At 41.7% G+C, this 17,036-nt stretch overlaps 1 protein-coding gene across 1 annotated transcript; it reads left to right on the forward strand.

Annotated features, from left to right (window-relative positions):
* The first annotated feature begins 11,141 nt into the window (after nt 1–11,141).
* On the forward strand, nt 11,142–16,757 carry LOC134848738 (uncharacterized). Its single transcript, XM_063866249.1, has 4 exons — nt 11,142–11,398; nt 14,089–14,211; nt 14,450–14,613; nt 16,647–16,757. Exons 1-4 carry the CDS (start codon nt 11,179–11,181, stop codon nt 16,755–16,757), a joined length of 618 nt encoding a protein of 205 aa, XP_063722319.1. The 5' UTR covers nt 11,142–11,178.
* Nucleotides 16,758–17,036: the final 279 nt, after the last annotated feature.

A 17,036-nucleotide genomic window follows, 5' to 3' on the forward strand; every position in this document is an offset into this window, starting at 1 on the left:
CAAACTCTTGAAGTTGCTGTTGCATTCGGAAGGTCATTCCATCGGGTTCCTTCTGCCTAAAGAGCCATTGAAGGCTGGAGTGGTCGGTGCGAAGGACAAATTTTACCCCCCAGATGTAGGGTTTGAACCATTTCACCGCTTGCACCACAGCCAAGGCTTTTCGTTTTGTCGTTGAGTAATTCGTCTCTGTTTTTGATAGTACCCTGCTTCGGATCCTCTATTGGGTTAGGGCTCTCTAGGGGTTTGTCGTTCAACCGGGGTAGGTAACCTCAATGGTCTTAACTCGTGGGTCCCTCCAATAGCCAATTCCAACTCGTCGTCACTAATTACAGGGTCGTCAAAGAATCTGACCGACCGTGAAGGGGTCGGACGCTTAGGGTGGGAAGCCTCGTTGGATTGCGGGTTCTCCTCTACATACGGTTTAAAATGCAAGATGTTAAAATGCAACATGTTAAAATGCAAATACCGGACCTTTGCGGGGGTGGATGGTTTGGCCACCTTGTAATTCACTTCAGAGACTTTGGCCAAGACCACATAGGGACCATCCCATGGTAAGAAGAACTTCTTCGACTTTATCTTCTCTTTCGCCCAAACCCACACTTTGTCTCCCGTCGCGTACGGTTCTCCGTGAACTCTTTTCCGATATTGATCCTTCTGGCGTCGCTGATTAGTTCCCGGTAGCTCGCAAGCGCTGCTATGGGCGTCTCGGAATTGTTCGTCGAGCCATTCTACAAACCCATCCTGTGTCGGAACTTCGTCGTAGGGTTTTGGGTAGAACAGGTCGATTGGGTACTGGCATTCCTGTCCATGTACTAGATTGGAAGGGGTCGCACCGGTTGTTCGGTGGATGGTAGTATTATAGACGAAATTCAAGAGGGGCAATACTGTATCCCATGTCCGGGGGTTGTCCGCGCAGTACTTTGAAATGACGTCCGCAATTACCCTATTATGACGTTCTACCTGTCCATTGCCTTGGGGGTGGTACGGGGAAGTGCGGGATTTATCGATCCCCAGCAGTCGGCACATTTCGAGGATGAGATTGTTCCCAAAGTTCTTCCCTTGATCGGTGTGCAGGATGTTCGGTGCCCCAAACTTGAGTACCCAGTTCTCGACTATCTCCCGGGCCACCTCTGCCGAATCCGTGGATACAAGTGGGACGGCAATTGCATACTTCGTGAATAAGTACGTCATCACTAATATGTGCTTCGCGCGAGACTTTGCTGCCAACGTCACGGGTCCTAGGATGTCCGCCGCCAATGTGTTGAATCGGATCCCCACTTTAAACGGGACAAGCCCAGTGACCCTTTTTTTTCTCCTGTGCTCCGCGCTGCACAAATGAGGCGCCATTGTCCATTGTATCTTCTTCTCCACGTCTGTCCTCATGGTGGGCCACCAGAACCGTTGACGAAATCGAGCGAGGGTCTTCTCAACTGCAAAGTGTCCGCCGCTAATCTGCGAGGAGTGCAGCTGGTTGAGGATCTCCTTCCTCCCGGTTGCAGGAACAATTGTCTGCAATACCGGACGCAAGTCATCCCTTGGGAACCATTTTTTATAGAGCACCCCCCTCGGATACTTAGTTCGTTCCATCTAGACCAGTAAGCTAGGGCCTCGGGTCCGTACTGTATCGCTTGTTCTTTGGGAATGAGGTTTGTCCCCAGAGATGGCATATCGCCCGCGTCGCCTTCCAACTCCGCCCAATAGAACACCTGAGACATCGCGTCATCCTCTTTTTGCAGAGTCGATATTTCAGAGGGCGTCTGTTCCCAGGTAATCGTTTCTTCCTCTTCCTGGGTCTCGCTGATCATTGTGACAGTTTCGACTTGGTGCTGCTTTGCTTTCTGTAAGGCCAATTCGAGAGACATGGGCTCTGGGCAAGACCCGAATGCCTTCTCCTTCTCCCCTGGCATCCAGTCGGGCCCTTCTTCTAGCATCCTGGAAAGGCCATCCGCGTTTCCATGTTAAGCCCCAGCTCTGTGGACTACATTGAAGTCAAACTCTTGAAGTTGCTGTTGCATTCGGAAGGTCATTCCATCGGGTTCCTTCTGCCTAAAGAGCCATTGAAGGCTGGAGTGGTCGGTGCAAGGACAAATTTTACCCCCCAGATGTAGGGTTTGAACCATTTCACCGCTTGCACCACAGCCAAGGCTTCTCGTTTTGTCGTTGAGTAATTCGTCTCTGTTTTTGATAGTACCCTGCTAGCGTACACAAGTGGTCTCTCCTCCCCGTTGATGACGTTCGAGAGTACAGCGCCCAAGCTGGTATTGCTCGCATCCGTGTCCAATATAAAGGTTCCCGTGTAGTCAGGAAATTCCAGAACTGGGGCCGTAATAAGCTATTTCCGTAGTCTATCGAAGGCTGTCTGACATTCGTCGTTCCAGATAAAGGGCACCTTCTTTTTCGTCAAAGAGGACAGGGGACTCGCAATCCCGGCAAAGTCCTTCACAAATCGACGGTAGTAATTGCAGAATCCGAGGAAAGACCTCACCCCCTTAACTGTTTTGGGCACTGGCCAGTTCTCAACCACTTCAACTTTCTTGGGATCCACTTGGATACCTTCATTTCCAATTATGTGGCTCAAATAAGTCACCTCCTTCTGTACCAACCTGCATTTCTTCGGCTTCAGTTTCAAATTTGCCTCCCTTAGTAGCTGGAAGGTAGCCTTCAGGTGTGCAAAATGGTCGTCTTCGCACTTGCTATACACCAGCACATCATCGAGGAATACTAATGCCCACTTCCACAGGTGGTCCCGAAACAATTCATTCATGAGGCGCTGGAACGTTCCCGGAGCATTGGACAGCCCAAAGGGCATCATAACGTACTCATAGAATCCTCCATCCGGTGTCACAAAGGCTGTCTTGTGTCGGTCTTCCTCGGCTACAGGCACTTGCCAATACCCATCGCCAGGTCGAGGGAAGAGAAGTACTTCTGCCCGTTAAGAGCATCGAACGTTTGATGTATCTTCGGAATCGGAAATGCGTCCTTGGCCGTTACATCATTTAGCTTCCGATAATCCACACAGAACCGCCAACTGCCGTCTTTCTTCGTTTGCAAGACAATTGGTGCACTATAAGGGCTTTTTGAAGGTTGGATCACCCCTTTCTCCAGCATGCTCTTAACTTCGTCCCTGATGATCGGCATCTTTGCGGGAGATGTTCGATGGGGGGGATCTTGATAGGGCCCGAGTCTCCAGTATCAATCCGATGTGTCACCAATTTAGTTTGGCCAAGTTCGGCATCTGTCAAAGCGAACACATCTCTATAAGTACTGATTAACTGTTTCAGCCGGTCCCTCTGCGTTCCTGTCACCTCGGGAGCTGCTAGTTCTAGAATCTTCTCTACATCTTCATCTAGATGTCGTTTAGCCTGTACTTGAAAGTCCATCGACCCTTCCTCTTGCATTCCCTGCACCTCGTGGTCCTGACTGACGGGGGGCCAACCTTCTACAACATTCCCCATTGCATATGATGACTCAACGTTTGACCCACCAAGAGGAGTGTGTGGTTCGGTTAAGGGGGTACTGTACGACGAGTTTACGTCCCAGTAATTATCGTCTTCTGGCGGGTGTTTAGGGTATGAAGTCACCTTCAATATTTCATATTGCAGGGGAACTATAGATCCCTCTTTCCGTCCCGTCCAGAGGTTGTCACACTGGAAATCTAACGAATATTCATGCTCCTTTAAAGACCGAAGTCCTATGATCATTTCCGCTTTCAGCTCAGAAACCACCAGGGCTTCGACCTCATCGTCGATTGACCCTAGCTCCAAGTTAGCCGTCACCCATCCCTCGACTCCCACTTGCCTTCCATCCGCTGTTTCTAGTGTCCATTTGTAGGGCCGTAACGGTGGGGCTGTAGTCAAATTATGGTACACCTCGCTTCGTATTAGGTTGCTCGTAGCTCCCGTATCCACTAGTGCTTTTACCGGTAGCCCGCCCAAAATCGCTTCCGCTATTAGCCCGAATGGTGCTTCAGGCACTCGGTAAACACTCACGATTTCCAAGGAACTCTCTGTCTGACACTGGATACTCGTGAGTTGTTTAGGTTCTTCCAGTCGACTGGGGGTCGTTTGGTGGAATAAAGTCTGAAACTGCTCTGTTCCTCGAAAGCCTTCGCCTCTCATTTGCACCTGAGGGCTCGTCGTGGGGTCCAAGCGGTACATAGAGGGGTTGGAAGTGGGGGATGGGTGATTTACTCGCTGTTGATTCTTTATCTCGGCCGGGACAAAACCTCCCTGATGCATATTCAATGCCCCGGCCCTTGGTAGTTAAAATGATCCAAATTCTCCTGGGGGCACTCCTTCGCAAAATGATCCGGCTGGCCGCAGCCAAAACAGTTCCCACGGGGTATCTGGTTTTTCATTCCGTAACGACCTCCAAGGCCAGGAGGTAAGTTCGATCTATTCTCGCCGGGTTGGGGTTCGTATAGTTGTCGGGGTCGTTGGGAAGGTTACGACCGCGGTAAGTTTTCGGGGTGGGGGACGGGGATGATAGAATTAACAAACCTACCCATCATGGCCGTCATGTTCTGCATCTGAGCTAACAGATCATTCTGGACACTCACCAGTTGGTCGATGCGGGGGTTATTGCTCGCCTGCTGACGTCCCTGACTAGCTCCCACGGGTTGGTTTCGAGGGATCTGTCCGCCTACACTCCGACCAGCCTCAGCACCCGGCTCTGGGACATTTTCGGCAATCCTCGCAAGGTGCATCTTTCTCCGGGTCCGGGCCCTGGACGTTTTATTCACAAGATCCAAGGCTTGGGCGCGGGCAACTGCTTGCGCTAGGCTTTCTAGATCTTCTCGCAGAAGTAGGTCTTGAAGGTCCACGTCAAATAGCCCGTCTATGAACTGTTCTCGGTTCATATCGTCTCGAGCTTGAGCTCCCACATTTCCATTAGCAACATCTCCAAGTGATCGGATTCGTCGAGAGAATTCCCTCAAGCCCTCCTTGTCTCCTTGCATCAGACTTTTGAACTCCGCCCTAGCCGCTGCTTGAGTTTGGAAGGGCATCATACGCTGGTCTAGTTCGGCCAGCATCCGTGCAAGTGTTGGCGCTGGGAAACCGTCTTCCTCCTCTCTGAAGTGGGCTGGCATGCTGGTAAATTCATCCAGAGCCCATCCTGTCAGACACGTAGGCAACACCATCCGAGCCTGTTCATCTTCCCATCTGTTAGCATCCGCAACCCAGGCGAAATACTTCCTCCAGTCGGCCCAGTTCTGATAGCTACTGGAGGGAAACCGATCGGGGCGAATGGTGCCAAAGCCAAAGACTCCTTGCTGCCTGTCCAAAGCATTCGCTGCCGCCACAGCAGCCTCTGCCAATGCAGCTCTATCGTCGTCGTTCATCATCGTGTTTGCTCACGGGATGGTTGTTCGTTCGTTTGCAACTTCAGTCTAGGACAAAGCCCACCCAGGAGCGCCAATGTCGTCTTTAGGATTTCCACACACGGTCTTGCGAAGCTATCCCTTTTACCGTGCTAAAGCAGCAGCACTAAGGCTCGGTATTAACGACAATCCCGAAAGGGTTATGTTAGTAGTGAGTTGTCCTCTACTGTATTCTATTGCTCCCCCTTGGTCAGTGATGCTCTTGCTCGCTATATCTCGCTTGAAGTCGCGTACAACGAATTCCTTTCTTTCAAATGAATTCAATATATATAAGTCTGAATACAAAGTGCCTACTAGTTCGGCCAGAGTATAATTTATTAATATACAACGGAATGGTTTGCGATCTGTACACGCTTAACAATTTCTTCTGCGTACTCGTTCAGTACACGCGTCGACTAAGCTCTCTGACTTTTGCTAGCTTCTACTCTAACTAATATTCCACAAGGCACTTCGACTTGCGTTCTTACTTCACTCGCTGTGAAACAATTAACTGATGAGTTCAGATAGCGGCCACAACTGGGACCTACTGAATCTTACGTTCGTTAACTCGTTCTCCCTTCAAAATCCGCTCTCGAACCTCCACTTCTTATATCTATTTGCGCTCCGTTTTTGTTAAAGTCACGCCACTTCATATCAGTGTTGTCATCCCCTTAAGCACAACCGCCCCCTATGGTTTTCCTTTTTACCTACTCCCTCTGTCGAAGCTGACGGGTTCCAAGTCCGGGGTTTTTATCGACTTGTTCACGTTTCGTAAATACATCCCCCTGCGGTTGGTATCGTAAATCGGGTAAGTAACCGAAGTCGTATGATTCTTATCAGTTAAATCCCCGCTACGCCACTTACTTAAATACCAGCTGACTTCGGTGTCAAATCCTGACCCAAGCAACAAAGTCGTACGATCCCAATAAACTAGTCATAACCCGATTTTGAACCAAATTTACTAATATTTTCCCTATCATGTTAGGATAAAATACACGGTCGGGGATAAGTTTTGCTTTTATACTCGGTAGTACCCCCATGACCCAATTTACCCTAGGCACATAATTCCGTGCATGTACAATCCCATAGCAATTAGCTACCTACAGGTATAAACCGTTTTCCATTTTCTTAATCCCAGCCAGAGTTAGAGGGAGAAATGTCCGGGTAAAAGTGCATTTTTCTTCGATTTTATTTCTACTACTTTATTTAGCTTTAAGTCCACTTTTCAATCTTTCTACTTTGTTTACCCTTAGCTAACAGCCATCCAATTAAGCTATTTAGACCTCATAACGAGAAATGAAATACCTAAACTTAAACCAAGGTAACGATACCCAAGAAGAAAATACGCTAAGTCGAAAATTTGCTAGAATTACCAATTCTACAGTACAGTTTGATAATTTTTTTCATCGTCCTCTGCTTAAGTATGATCGATTTGTCTGATATTGTCGATTGGTCGAGGCTACAAAATTGCGGCTAGATGTATTCACTTTATTCTTTGCATTCGCCCTTCAGAGTGATGTTCGAAATGGGAAGTCTGCAGCTCTATGCTTTGACCTTTTATCTGACAAATGTTAGCAATGAAAAAGTGCTCGGTGAAAGATTAAGTGCCCAGCGGCTAGTTTATTATCGGAGTGTTGAAAGAGTATGTTTTTGCTCTTTCACACATGTTCTTTCACGACAAGACATGAATGAAAAATGAAATATTAGAACGCATGAATGAAAAAAGAAATTAATCATTTGCATAGTTTCGCGCCCTTTTCCGGGCTCTTTCACAATTTTCCGGGCTCTTTCACAACTTTCCGGGCTCTTTCACAATTTTCTGGGCTCTTTCACAATTTTCTGGCAAAAACATACTCTTCAACAGTTAGAACATAGTTGAAGATGGCCTCGGGCATCTTTCAACTATGTTCTAACCACTACGAAGATACATTCGATAAGACGAGGGGATACATTCGATAAGACGAGGGGATATATTCGATAAGACGGGATGCTTCACAACGTCGGCACAGAAGCCAAATACGCTGAAATTAGAGAAAGTGTTTCTTTTTGCTTTTTTTATGCGTTGGCCGGTGTTTTTTATTTGCCTTGTGTGTAACTTTCATTCGAAAATTATTATTTTTGTGTTTGTTATCAGTGGGAAGCCAAAAGATAGGAGTCGCTGGGAAAAAAAGACTCTTAAGTATGTGCGCGTCCTATTTTCCTGCAATGAAACAGTCCGATTTTCCTGCAATTTGTCTTGAGCGCTTGGGCTTCGTGCTGAGTTGAGTGTCTTTGATTTTGACCAGCACACGTCAAATTTAAGTCCCATTGGGGATCATTGGGTGTAATATAAGTGTTTCTTTTTCGTTGATTCGGTGTGCCTGCAGTGAAGAAAAGTTCGCATCTCGGGGCTGAACATCTAGGTTGTTTGCTCCAACTTGCAGCACTTTATTACGCAGAACCTCTGCCGAACATACTGAAAAAAAGTGATTGACCCCGGCCTGCGTTCATTGGTAAGTAGCTTTTTTATTGTTGTTTTTATGGGACATAAAATTCGATTCTCTTTTTTTGTGAATTTGAGCGTTTTTCATCCTTATCCTCAAATTTAGGACAGTTAACGAGTTTAAATCGTTCAAAAGCGAATATCAATTTGCTGCAGCGGTCTGCAAAGAGACTCTGAGTAGTCGAAGTGAGTAGATATTGAACTGAGTAGCCGAAAATGCATCAAAGCTTTTAGTAACCACGACAGTAAGCCGGACTTTTTTGGCCGTTTTTTCAACTTAATTTCTTTAGATGTCCAAATCTCATCTTCAGCAGAAAGGCCACCTTCCTTAGACTGGTTGAAAGCATCCATGTTGTCTCTCGCTGCAGCTGATAAAGACTGCTGGTGGACGAATTTTCCTTGTTTGGCGAACATTTGTCTTTGGTCGAACAGTTGGAAACTTCTCAGCAGAGGCGCTTTTGTGTTTCCCACAAGGTGGTTCCATGAATTCGCTAAAAGAATACTTTATGATAGTTCTATATCCTTCCGATACGCTGGCTTGTCGGGAACTAAATTCAAGCAAACTTTGCCCTGAGATCCGCTCAGCCCCATGAATCAATAATGGATTGTTTATCCAGATTACATACCCGTTTGTTCTGCTTTTCTTAAAATCACCCATTTTCTAGCGCACGCGAAAGACATGAATTGCTTTGTTCACGCTATAAATAAACTTTTTTGTTTTTCTAGAGGAACTTGTGCTTTCAACTTTCACAACAAACGTTAAAGAAACATACAAGTCACAGTATTAACGGTTAAGACACTTTTATGATAAGTGACTTCCGCAAGACTAACAAACCATTACCTCGCCTAGCGATAAACGGAATGATGACAGTGTGGTTTTTGCGTTTGTGTCTAAAGGTGCATTTGAGGACAGGTCAACCGTGAAAGATTTCGTTGCAAATTCTTTTCAAAAAGCTGTTTCAGCTCAACAACCGCAACCAGCAGCCAGTCCGACTAATATCAGTCAAGTTCGAGAAAAAACTTTCATTTTAAGGGAATGTGTTTTAATTTGAACAACCAATGATACTGTTCGGTTTTTGTGGAAAGCTTTTCTTAACCGTGCAGAACAAGAAGAAACTTTTAAGCGTTGAACACATCTATTCACAAAATTTGAAAGCAACTGCTATATGCACTTGAACAGGCGAGCAACGTCAATCTGTAGCAAATGATTTCAGGTTTTTTTGTGTTTCAGAATAGTTTTTCTCGCGATCAAATGAATGAAATTTTTCTATATTTTAAAATGTTCAACATTTGATTTGCAAATTGTGAACGGTTGTATGCTTGTATGCAACGTTTGAAGCTTAAAGCGAATTTCTAGCTAGGACAAAAATAGAATGGCGATTTTTTTTTGTGTTTTGAGTAATTTTTTTCTCCTATTAAAGAGAATATTCAAACCGGCACAAAAGTTGATCAACAAGTGTACAGGGTTGAAATTGACCAATACCAAGCAAGTAGCTTTCGCCTTGGAAAGTAGGTGCGTAGAAAAGATTCTTCACAATGGATACAACCTGCCAACATCAGACTTGAGGTCGAAAGCAAAACTGGATAAAAGCATTGATTTGACAATACATACGGTGATAAGATTTGAAACAAAACAAGAAGCAGCGGAGAGCTTCGTGTCGGGATCTCCAGGTTGCTTGCTCCAAACTTGCAGCACCTTATCACGCAGAACCTCTGCTGAACGTTCCTGAGAAAAAGTTATTGATCCATGTGGTGGGCAACGGGCAGGATTGCCTAAAATAGCCCTATCTGGACCCGGAAGAATTTTTAATTCCCTCCCTCTTGGTTAAACTTTTTTAAAAAATGTCTTTAATCTGTTAACTTTTTCTGCTCCAAAATTCCTTAACCGTGCAGGTTAAGGAAAACGTTCACAAGAACACAAATTTTTAAACCCTGAGAAACGTTCACAAAATCTATTGCGGGAAACATGAAATTTCTTATTTTTTGCATAAATCAGTTCACAAACAGTTTTGTGCAACGTATAAAGCAGCAATATAAAGCATCCGTCTTGTACTGCTGTTTTTATTTCCAATTTTTGAGCGATTTAGTGACTATTTTTTAGTATGATTTTAGTGTGAAAATAAAATGGCCGAGCTGAAAGGAATTAAAATAGTTTACTGCTACTTCATTGGTTAAGTTTTCTTATTTTCTCTCATTTCTTCTTTTTCGAAGTTTTTAATGAAAAATGCATACCTAATCTTAATACATAGGCCTTTGGAGAGGTACTACATCCGTGTATGAATTCTTCTAATAGAGTAGAATAAGTTTAGTTAATTTTGAATCAGATATTAATTGTTTTAGTTTTTTTTTGTCTATTTTGAGACAGCTGAGCAAAATAGTCTGCACAAGCGAAGTAGTAATTGCGTGGCTTCTTGAGCATAAATGTACGGCGCAAAGGTCTTTGTGTATATCAATGCTCTCATTGTAATTTTTAAATAATTTTTTTAAATTAGATAGTTTCTTAATTTTATTGCCAGTAACTAATTTAGAGTCATGAACGTAGTGAATACTCATATACGTTTTGGTGTTTTTTTTCACGAAATTGTTCAGGCTAAAAAATCCTAGAATTCTGCATCCTCAAACTTGAGTTTTGGCTGTTTGGCTTTGTTTTCAAGTTCAGCTTATTTCCTTCGTTAAAAGAGAGGCAAACTCCACTAACCGCAAAGTTAAACTGTTTCGAAGTTTGTTTTGACAGCTAATTAAAAAACGGATATGTGAAATAAGCTAGGACGAAAACCTTCCTAAGACTTTAGAGACAAAATTGAGTTCATATCACGATACATTTCACATGAAGCTAATATGAAAATCAAGGATACTGTTGCATACTACTGTTTTCGCTGCTGAATTAAGGGTAGAAAACAAGTGATATCGCGGAGCTTATTATGTTCATGAGAAAAATAATGAACTCCATGAGATCGTTTTTAGACCGCGATAAATATTTAAATGCAACATGATTCTAGTATCGCGCTAAAATACAGGAGAAATAAAACAAGGTTTTTAAAATGTGTTCTATATGTTTTAAGTCATGTGTAACACATAGGCCATGTCATTAATTTGGCAACCCTGTGTTTATCTTCTTGGCTATAGTTTGAGTGAGTCTTTTGTGTATTACGGCACAAAAGTACTAAATTGATAATGGAGCTTCTGCTTCAATGAAATTCTTGTTTTTTTTTTAATTCGAGAAGATGTAATACCTGAAAATCAGATTCGAGAACTATTATGGAATTTTCAAATTAACACAAATATCAGTTTTGGGCTGTGTAACAGAAAAGACTCGTTTTAGCCTCTCTTCAGATATATGGTGGTGTGGATCAGAAGTGCCGGAGCATTTCACTTAAGACATCGGTTGCTACCCCAGATATTAATTGCAGTCTTTATCAGACTGAGAAGTTCTGTTTTGCGGAGGAGTCTAGCCTTATCCAAACTTGGAAAAAAGCAAATCACCTGGACTAAAAATTCTAGACAGGGACTACCAAGTGGTGTTTGTGGAATCGCAGCATCGGCTGCCTGGTTCACATGTTTGTATATCATCTTTTAGTCTGAGCTCATAGTTTAGAGTTACGCTTTCGATTTCAAAGAACATTAATTTGACACCTGTCAACAATTCGAGGTCGATTCTGGCGTGTTTGTGTGTTCAAGTTAATTCCAGTAAATATTTGTGCTTATATGTGGTCCGTCGATAGTTGCAATTATTTATAAGGGCATTACCACCGGTTAGTAGACTTTTTCTTTGGCTGTCAAATTTTTTTGTTCGTGATTCTTCGTCAGTTGGATTTTTTTTCAATTTAAGAATTTTGAAGCAACCAAGTCAACCAAAACCGAAATACTGAGCCAAAAAACCTCCATCAATTTTCTCATTTATTCAGTTTAAACTTGACTAATGCCCCGTATAAATTAACTAACACCCTATGAAAAGAGTTCATTGAATTGGTATTAAGCTCAGAGCGTGTTACAAAAGGCTTTGTCTGAAGGTTACGAGCTCTATATCAATCAGTTTACCTCGTATTTAGACTTGTGATTAAACTTGAGAGATCAAATGTCTTGTAATCGAGAACGAAACTTTTTTCCCGTAAACAAATTTGTAAAACAACATTGAACTTGCTTTATTATTGAACCTTAACTTTCAGGATTCTCTCACTTGGTCTGGAGGAAACGCGGTTGACTTTAATCGCTAAGGTCTGAGTCTCGGCCGTAACTTAAATTCTTTTTTAAGCATGTAGAAAAAGAAAATTTTGGAAGAATTGATTTGTTTTTGTCTGCTTATGTTTTGTCGGCTTATTTGCCACAGCACGCATTTTTCTTGTGTTGTAAGCAGGGAGCGGATAATAGTTGCTTTCAAAAAGGCAAAAAAGTTACTGAGAAGTTGCTCAAAATTGACTGGAAAAGTTGCTCAAAAATTTGGTAAAAACTTGCAGAAAAACGTTAAATTTACAACGTTTTGTTACAGTAGCAGAACATAAGTTGGCGTACAGTTTTCTCCGTCATTGCTTGTCTGATATCTGTGTGAACATGTGTGTATGCGCTGAAGTTGCGCTCGACCTCAACCGCCACAATTGGTGCATGAGTGCTACCCACCCTCTGATCGACAGTCCATGACTTGATTATACTTCCATCAGGAATAGCAGTTCCATTGGCTACACATCGATTCTGCGCGTCAGTTGTTTCATCAATGCTTGCCCACAGGTTCTTGTCCATAAGTTTTTCTTTCAAAGAATCAAACTTGGCCTTATAAATATCACCAAGATAGTTCTTCCGCAAAGTCGACTCATCGGGGGTTGACTTTTTCGTATACTTGAACAAGAAGTCTCTCAAAGCTGGGTTACTCAGTTTTTTGAAAGGAATATTGGCACTTACGAAAGCTGAGCACAGATCGGACGTGTACTCGTCTTTTCCGAAAAAGTTGATATTGTGAAGTTTATTGGAAAATAGATAGTTATAGGGAAAAACAACAGAAAAGTTGGAAATAGTTGTTTTTAGTTGCTAAAACTATTATCCGCTCCCTGGTTGTAAGTAATTTTCATGTTGTTGCAACTGCTGTTAAATTACTCCTGTACTTTGTAATTTTACTAATGCTGATTGTGTATATTTATCCTTTTTTTCCTTCGAAAGCTTTAATCGACCTAATGGTTTCAGCTCATGTTTTACTGGACCAGTCGATATATTTTGTGTCGTTTGAAGGGCGAAAGTTGACTATTTTATGGTGTAGAAATTCAATTTTTTAAACTTAATTATTCCTAAACTTAAATTTACTGTAAGACAAATTCTTATGGCTTGTTTTTAATTTTCGACTCAATGGGCGTCTGTGCACGCATTGTCAGCTTAGTGGCCGCTCGTTTTATACAAAAATTTATTAATGCTGGCGATTTTGTTAGTCGACTGTTTGTCTGAAATTCAGTTTTCCATTTTTTCGAGAAACATTTTTTCACCTATTTTTTTCTAATTCGCTTGTATGAGTCTTGATGACAATTTTTGAAGCTGAAGCTGTTCTTTTCCTGTAATTTATAAATATGCTAGCTCTGATTTTGTTAAACTTATTTTTCCCTTTTTCACCGTTTTTTGCTGAAGGTTTACTCGGCTATTATGGTTTCGGCAAATATGACATCGGCTTGTTCATTTTATATGCGTCGTTTATAGGGCAAAATTGATTTTGTATGCTTTTTGTTTGTATCAGGAGGGGAAAATCTTCGAATGCAAAATTTTATAGTTCAAATTTTTCATGGTACTCTTGTTTTCGGTTCAAAGATTATGAATCCAAGTTTTGTCGGCAAAGATTGGGAATCCAAGTGTCGATAAATATTTCTGAATGCTAATTTAACGCTCTCGTTCGTTTTTTCGGATTTTTTTTCTCAAATTGAGCATCATTCGAGTAATGTAGATGTTTTTGCCTTTTTTTGGAAAAAGGTTTCTCATGCCAATTTCATTGGTTATTATATCGCCAATCTATGAGCAAATTTGTGTTTGGCGTTGTTGTTTGTTCAAATCAACACATTAATTCAATTGAAGATAACAATGAATGAGCCCTTTGTGAGCTAATATTATTTTTGTCAAATTTATCTTTAAATCAATCAGAGTAACGGTATAATTTGACAAGATCGATTGGTTACTTATCTGCACGCGCAAACAAAACATCATTAGGTTTCAACTGATATCAAGTAATGAATCACCAAACGTAACCCTAATTAAGTCAAACATTGATATCTCGTTTAAGCCAAGTCTGCAGAAGTGAAAATGTCTGAAAATTCAACGGCAGTTGCTATTAAAGAAGCAGACGGCTACTATGATCAGAATGACTTCCAGAAAGTATACGACACCTTAGTGAAGCACAAATCCGGTAGGTGACTAGTTATTGAACTAGAAACAGTGGGAAAAATGGGGACTCCAATTTCCATTCTAAAAAACGCAATTGAGCTGATATCTGTAAGAATCTAAAGAAAGTTTTCCCTACGTCAATCTTATTGAACAATATCTCTAAATTTTAGAGTGATTAGTTTTTAATGAATTTTCTATGCTTTTCCTTACCAGATTACAAAATTGTTCAAGTTGAAAAGTTTGCTCTTGTTCGTTGGCAGATACCTCAAATTGCGAACTACAGTGGAAAATAGCGAGAGCTGCCAGAGATCTATCGTGTCTATCTTCTACTTCGAAAGAGAGGAAGAAGGAACTCACTTATGAGGGACTGGAGTGTGCCCAGAATGCAGTGAACTCTGATGATAGTAATTTTTCAGCCCACAAGGTTGGTTAGTTTAAAACAAAAGCTGAACATTAAGTAATTATAATATTAAAGATGTTCGAATACTGTTCGTTTAACCATTCATCGATTCTAAAAGGTTGACATTGTTTTGCCGAGGTAAATTCTGCGCCTAATAGAACTTTGAGAGACTGTTTCAAAGTGGGACAACGGTGCAATAATAAATCTAAGTTGTGCTTCATCTGGGCTTCTTTTTGCAGTCCTAATCGCACGATTAGATACACCTTATATTCGTGTAGTTCTGTGGATCTTAAACTAATTGGATTGTTCGAATCGGCGAGGAAGGTAAATTCTTTCATTGTTTATTATCAGTAAGGTGCTTTAATATTTCTGGCTTTCTTGCTGTGTTTGCACCTAATAGAACTTTGAGATCTGTTTCAAAGTGGGACAACGTTGCAATAGTAAATCTAAGTTGTGCTTCATCTGGGCTTCTTTTTGCAGTCCTAATCGCACGATTAGATACACCTTATATTCGTGTAATTCTGTGGATCTTAAACTAATTGGATTGTTTGAATCGGCGAGGAAGGTAAATTCTTTCATTGTTTATTATCAGTAAGGTGCTTTAATATTTCTGGCTTTCTTGCTGTGTTTGCACCTAAAAGAACTTTGAGATCTGTTTCAAAGTGGGACAACGTTGCAATAGTAAATCTAAGTTGTTCTTTTTCTGGGCTTCTTTTTGCAGTCCCAATCGCACGATTAGATACACCTTAAGTGAGCGTAATTCGGCGGATCTTTAATTAATTGGATTGTTTGAATCGGCGAGGAAGGTAAATTCTTTCATTGTTTGTTATCACTAAGGTGCTTTAAAATTTCTGGCTTTCTTGCTGTATTTGCACCTAATATAACTTTGAGATCTGTTTCAAGGTGGGACAACGTTGCAATAGTAAATCTAAGTTGTGCTTCATCTGGGCTTCTTTTTGCAGTCCTAATCGCACGATTAGATACACCTTATATTCGTGTAGTTCTGTGGATCTTAAACGAATTGGGTTGTTTGAATCGGCGAGGAAGGTAAATTCTTTCATTGTTTATTATCAGTAAGGTGCTTTAATATTTCTGGCTTTCTTGCTGTATTTGCACCTAATAGAACTTTGAGATCTGTTTCAAAGTGGGACAACGTTGCAATAGTAAATCTAAGTTGTTCTTTTTCTGGGCTTCTTTTTGCAGTCCTAATCGCACGATTAGATACACCTTATATTCGTGTAATTCTGTGGATCTTAAACTAATTGGATTGTTTGAATCGGCGAGGAAGGTAAATTCTTTCATTGTTTATTATCAGTAAGGTGCTTTAATATTTCTGGCTTTCTTGCTGTGTTTGCACCTAAAAGAACTTTGAGATCTGTTTCAAAGTGGGACAACGTTGCAATAGTAAATCTAAGTTGTTCTTTTTCTGGGCTTCTTTTTGCAGTCCCAATCGCACGATTAGATACACCTTAAGTGAGCGTAATTCGGCGGATCTTTAATTAATTGGATTGTTTGAATCGGCGAGGAAGGTAAATTCTTTCATTGTTTGTTATCACTAAGGTGCTTTAAAATTTCTGGCTTTCTTGCTGTATTTGCACCTAATATAACTTTGAGATCTGTTTCAAAGTGGGACAACGTTGCAATAGTAAATCTAAGTTGTGCTTCATCTGGGCTTCTTTTTGCAGTCCTAATCGCACGATTAGATACACCTTATATTCGTGTAGTTCTGTGGATCTTAAACGAATTGGGTTGTTTGAATCGGCGAGGAAGGTAAATTCTTTCATTGTTTATTATCAGTAAGGTGCTTTAATATTTCTGGCTTTCTTGCTGTATTTGCACCTAATAGAACTTTGAGATCTGTTTCAAAGTGGGACAACGTTGCAATAGTAAATCTAAGTTGTGCTTCATCTGGGCTTCTTTTTGCAGTCCTAATCGCACGATTAGATACACCTTATATTCGTGTAATTCTGTGGATCTTAAACTAATTGGATTGTTTGAATCGGCGAGGAAGGTAAATTCTTTCATTGTTTATTATCAGTAAGGTGCTTTAATATTAGAATCCTCCATCCGGTGTCACAAAGGCTGTCTTGTGTCGGTCTTCCTCGGCTACAGGCACTTGCCAATACCCATCGCCAGGTCGAGGGAAGAGAAGTACTTCTGCCCGTTAAGAGCATCGAACGTTTGATGTATCTTCGGAATCGGAAATGCGTCCTTGACCGTTACATCATTCAGCTTCCGATAATCCACACAGAACCGCCAACTGCCGTCTTTCTTCGTTTGCAAGACAATTGGTGCACTATAAGGGCTTTTTGAAGGTTGGATCACCCCTTTCTCCAGCATGCTCTTAACTTCGTCCCTGATGATCGGCATCTTTGCGGGAGATGTTCGATGGGGGGGATCTTGATAGGGCCCGAGTCTCCAGTATCAATCCGATGTGTCACCAATTT

Source organism: Symsagittifera roscoffensis, chromosome 6 (assembly GCF_963678635.1).
Source record: "Symsagittifera roscoffensis chromosome 6, txSymRosc1.1, whole genome shotgun sequence".
NCBI classification, from domain to species: domain Eukaryota; kingdom Metazoa; phylum Xenacoelomorpha; order Acoela; family Convolutidae; genus Symsagittifera; species Symsagittifera roscoffensis.

Coding starts and splice junctions, on each gene's coding strand:
- LOC134848738 (XM_063866249.1), top strand. CDS start 11,179: ATGGTGGTGTGGATCAGAAGTGCCGGAGCATTTCACTTAAGACATCGG. Junction 11,399..14,088: donor ATCGGCTGCCTGGTTCACAT/GTTTGTATATCA, acceptor ATCTCGTTTAAG/CCAAGTCTGCAGAAGTGAAA. Junction 14,614..16,646: donor GTAATTTTTCAGCCCACAAG/GTTGGTTAGTTT, acceptor CTTTAATATTAG/AATCCTCCATCCGGTGTCAC.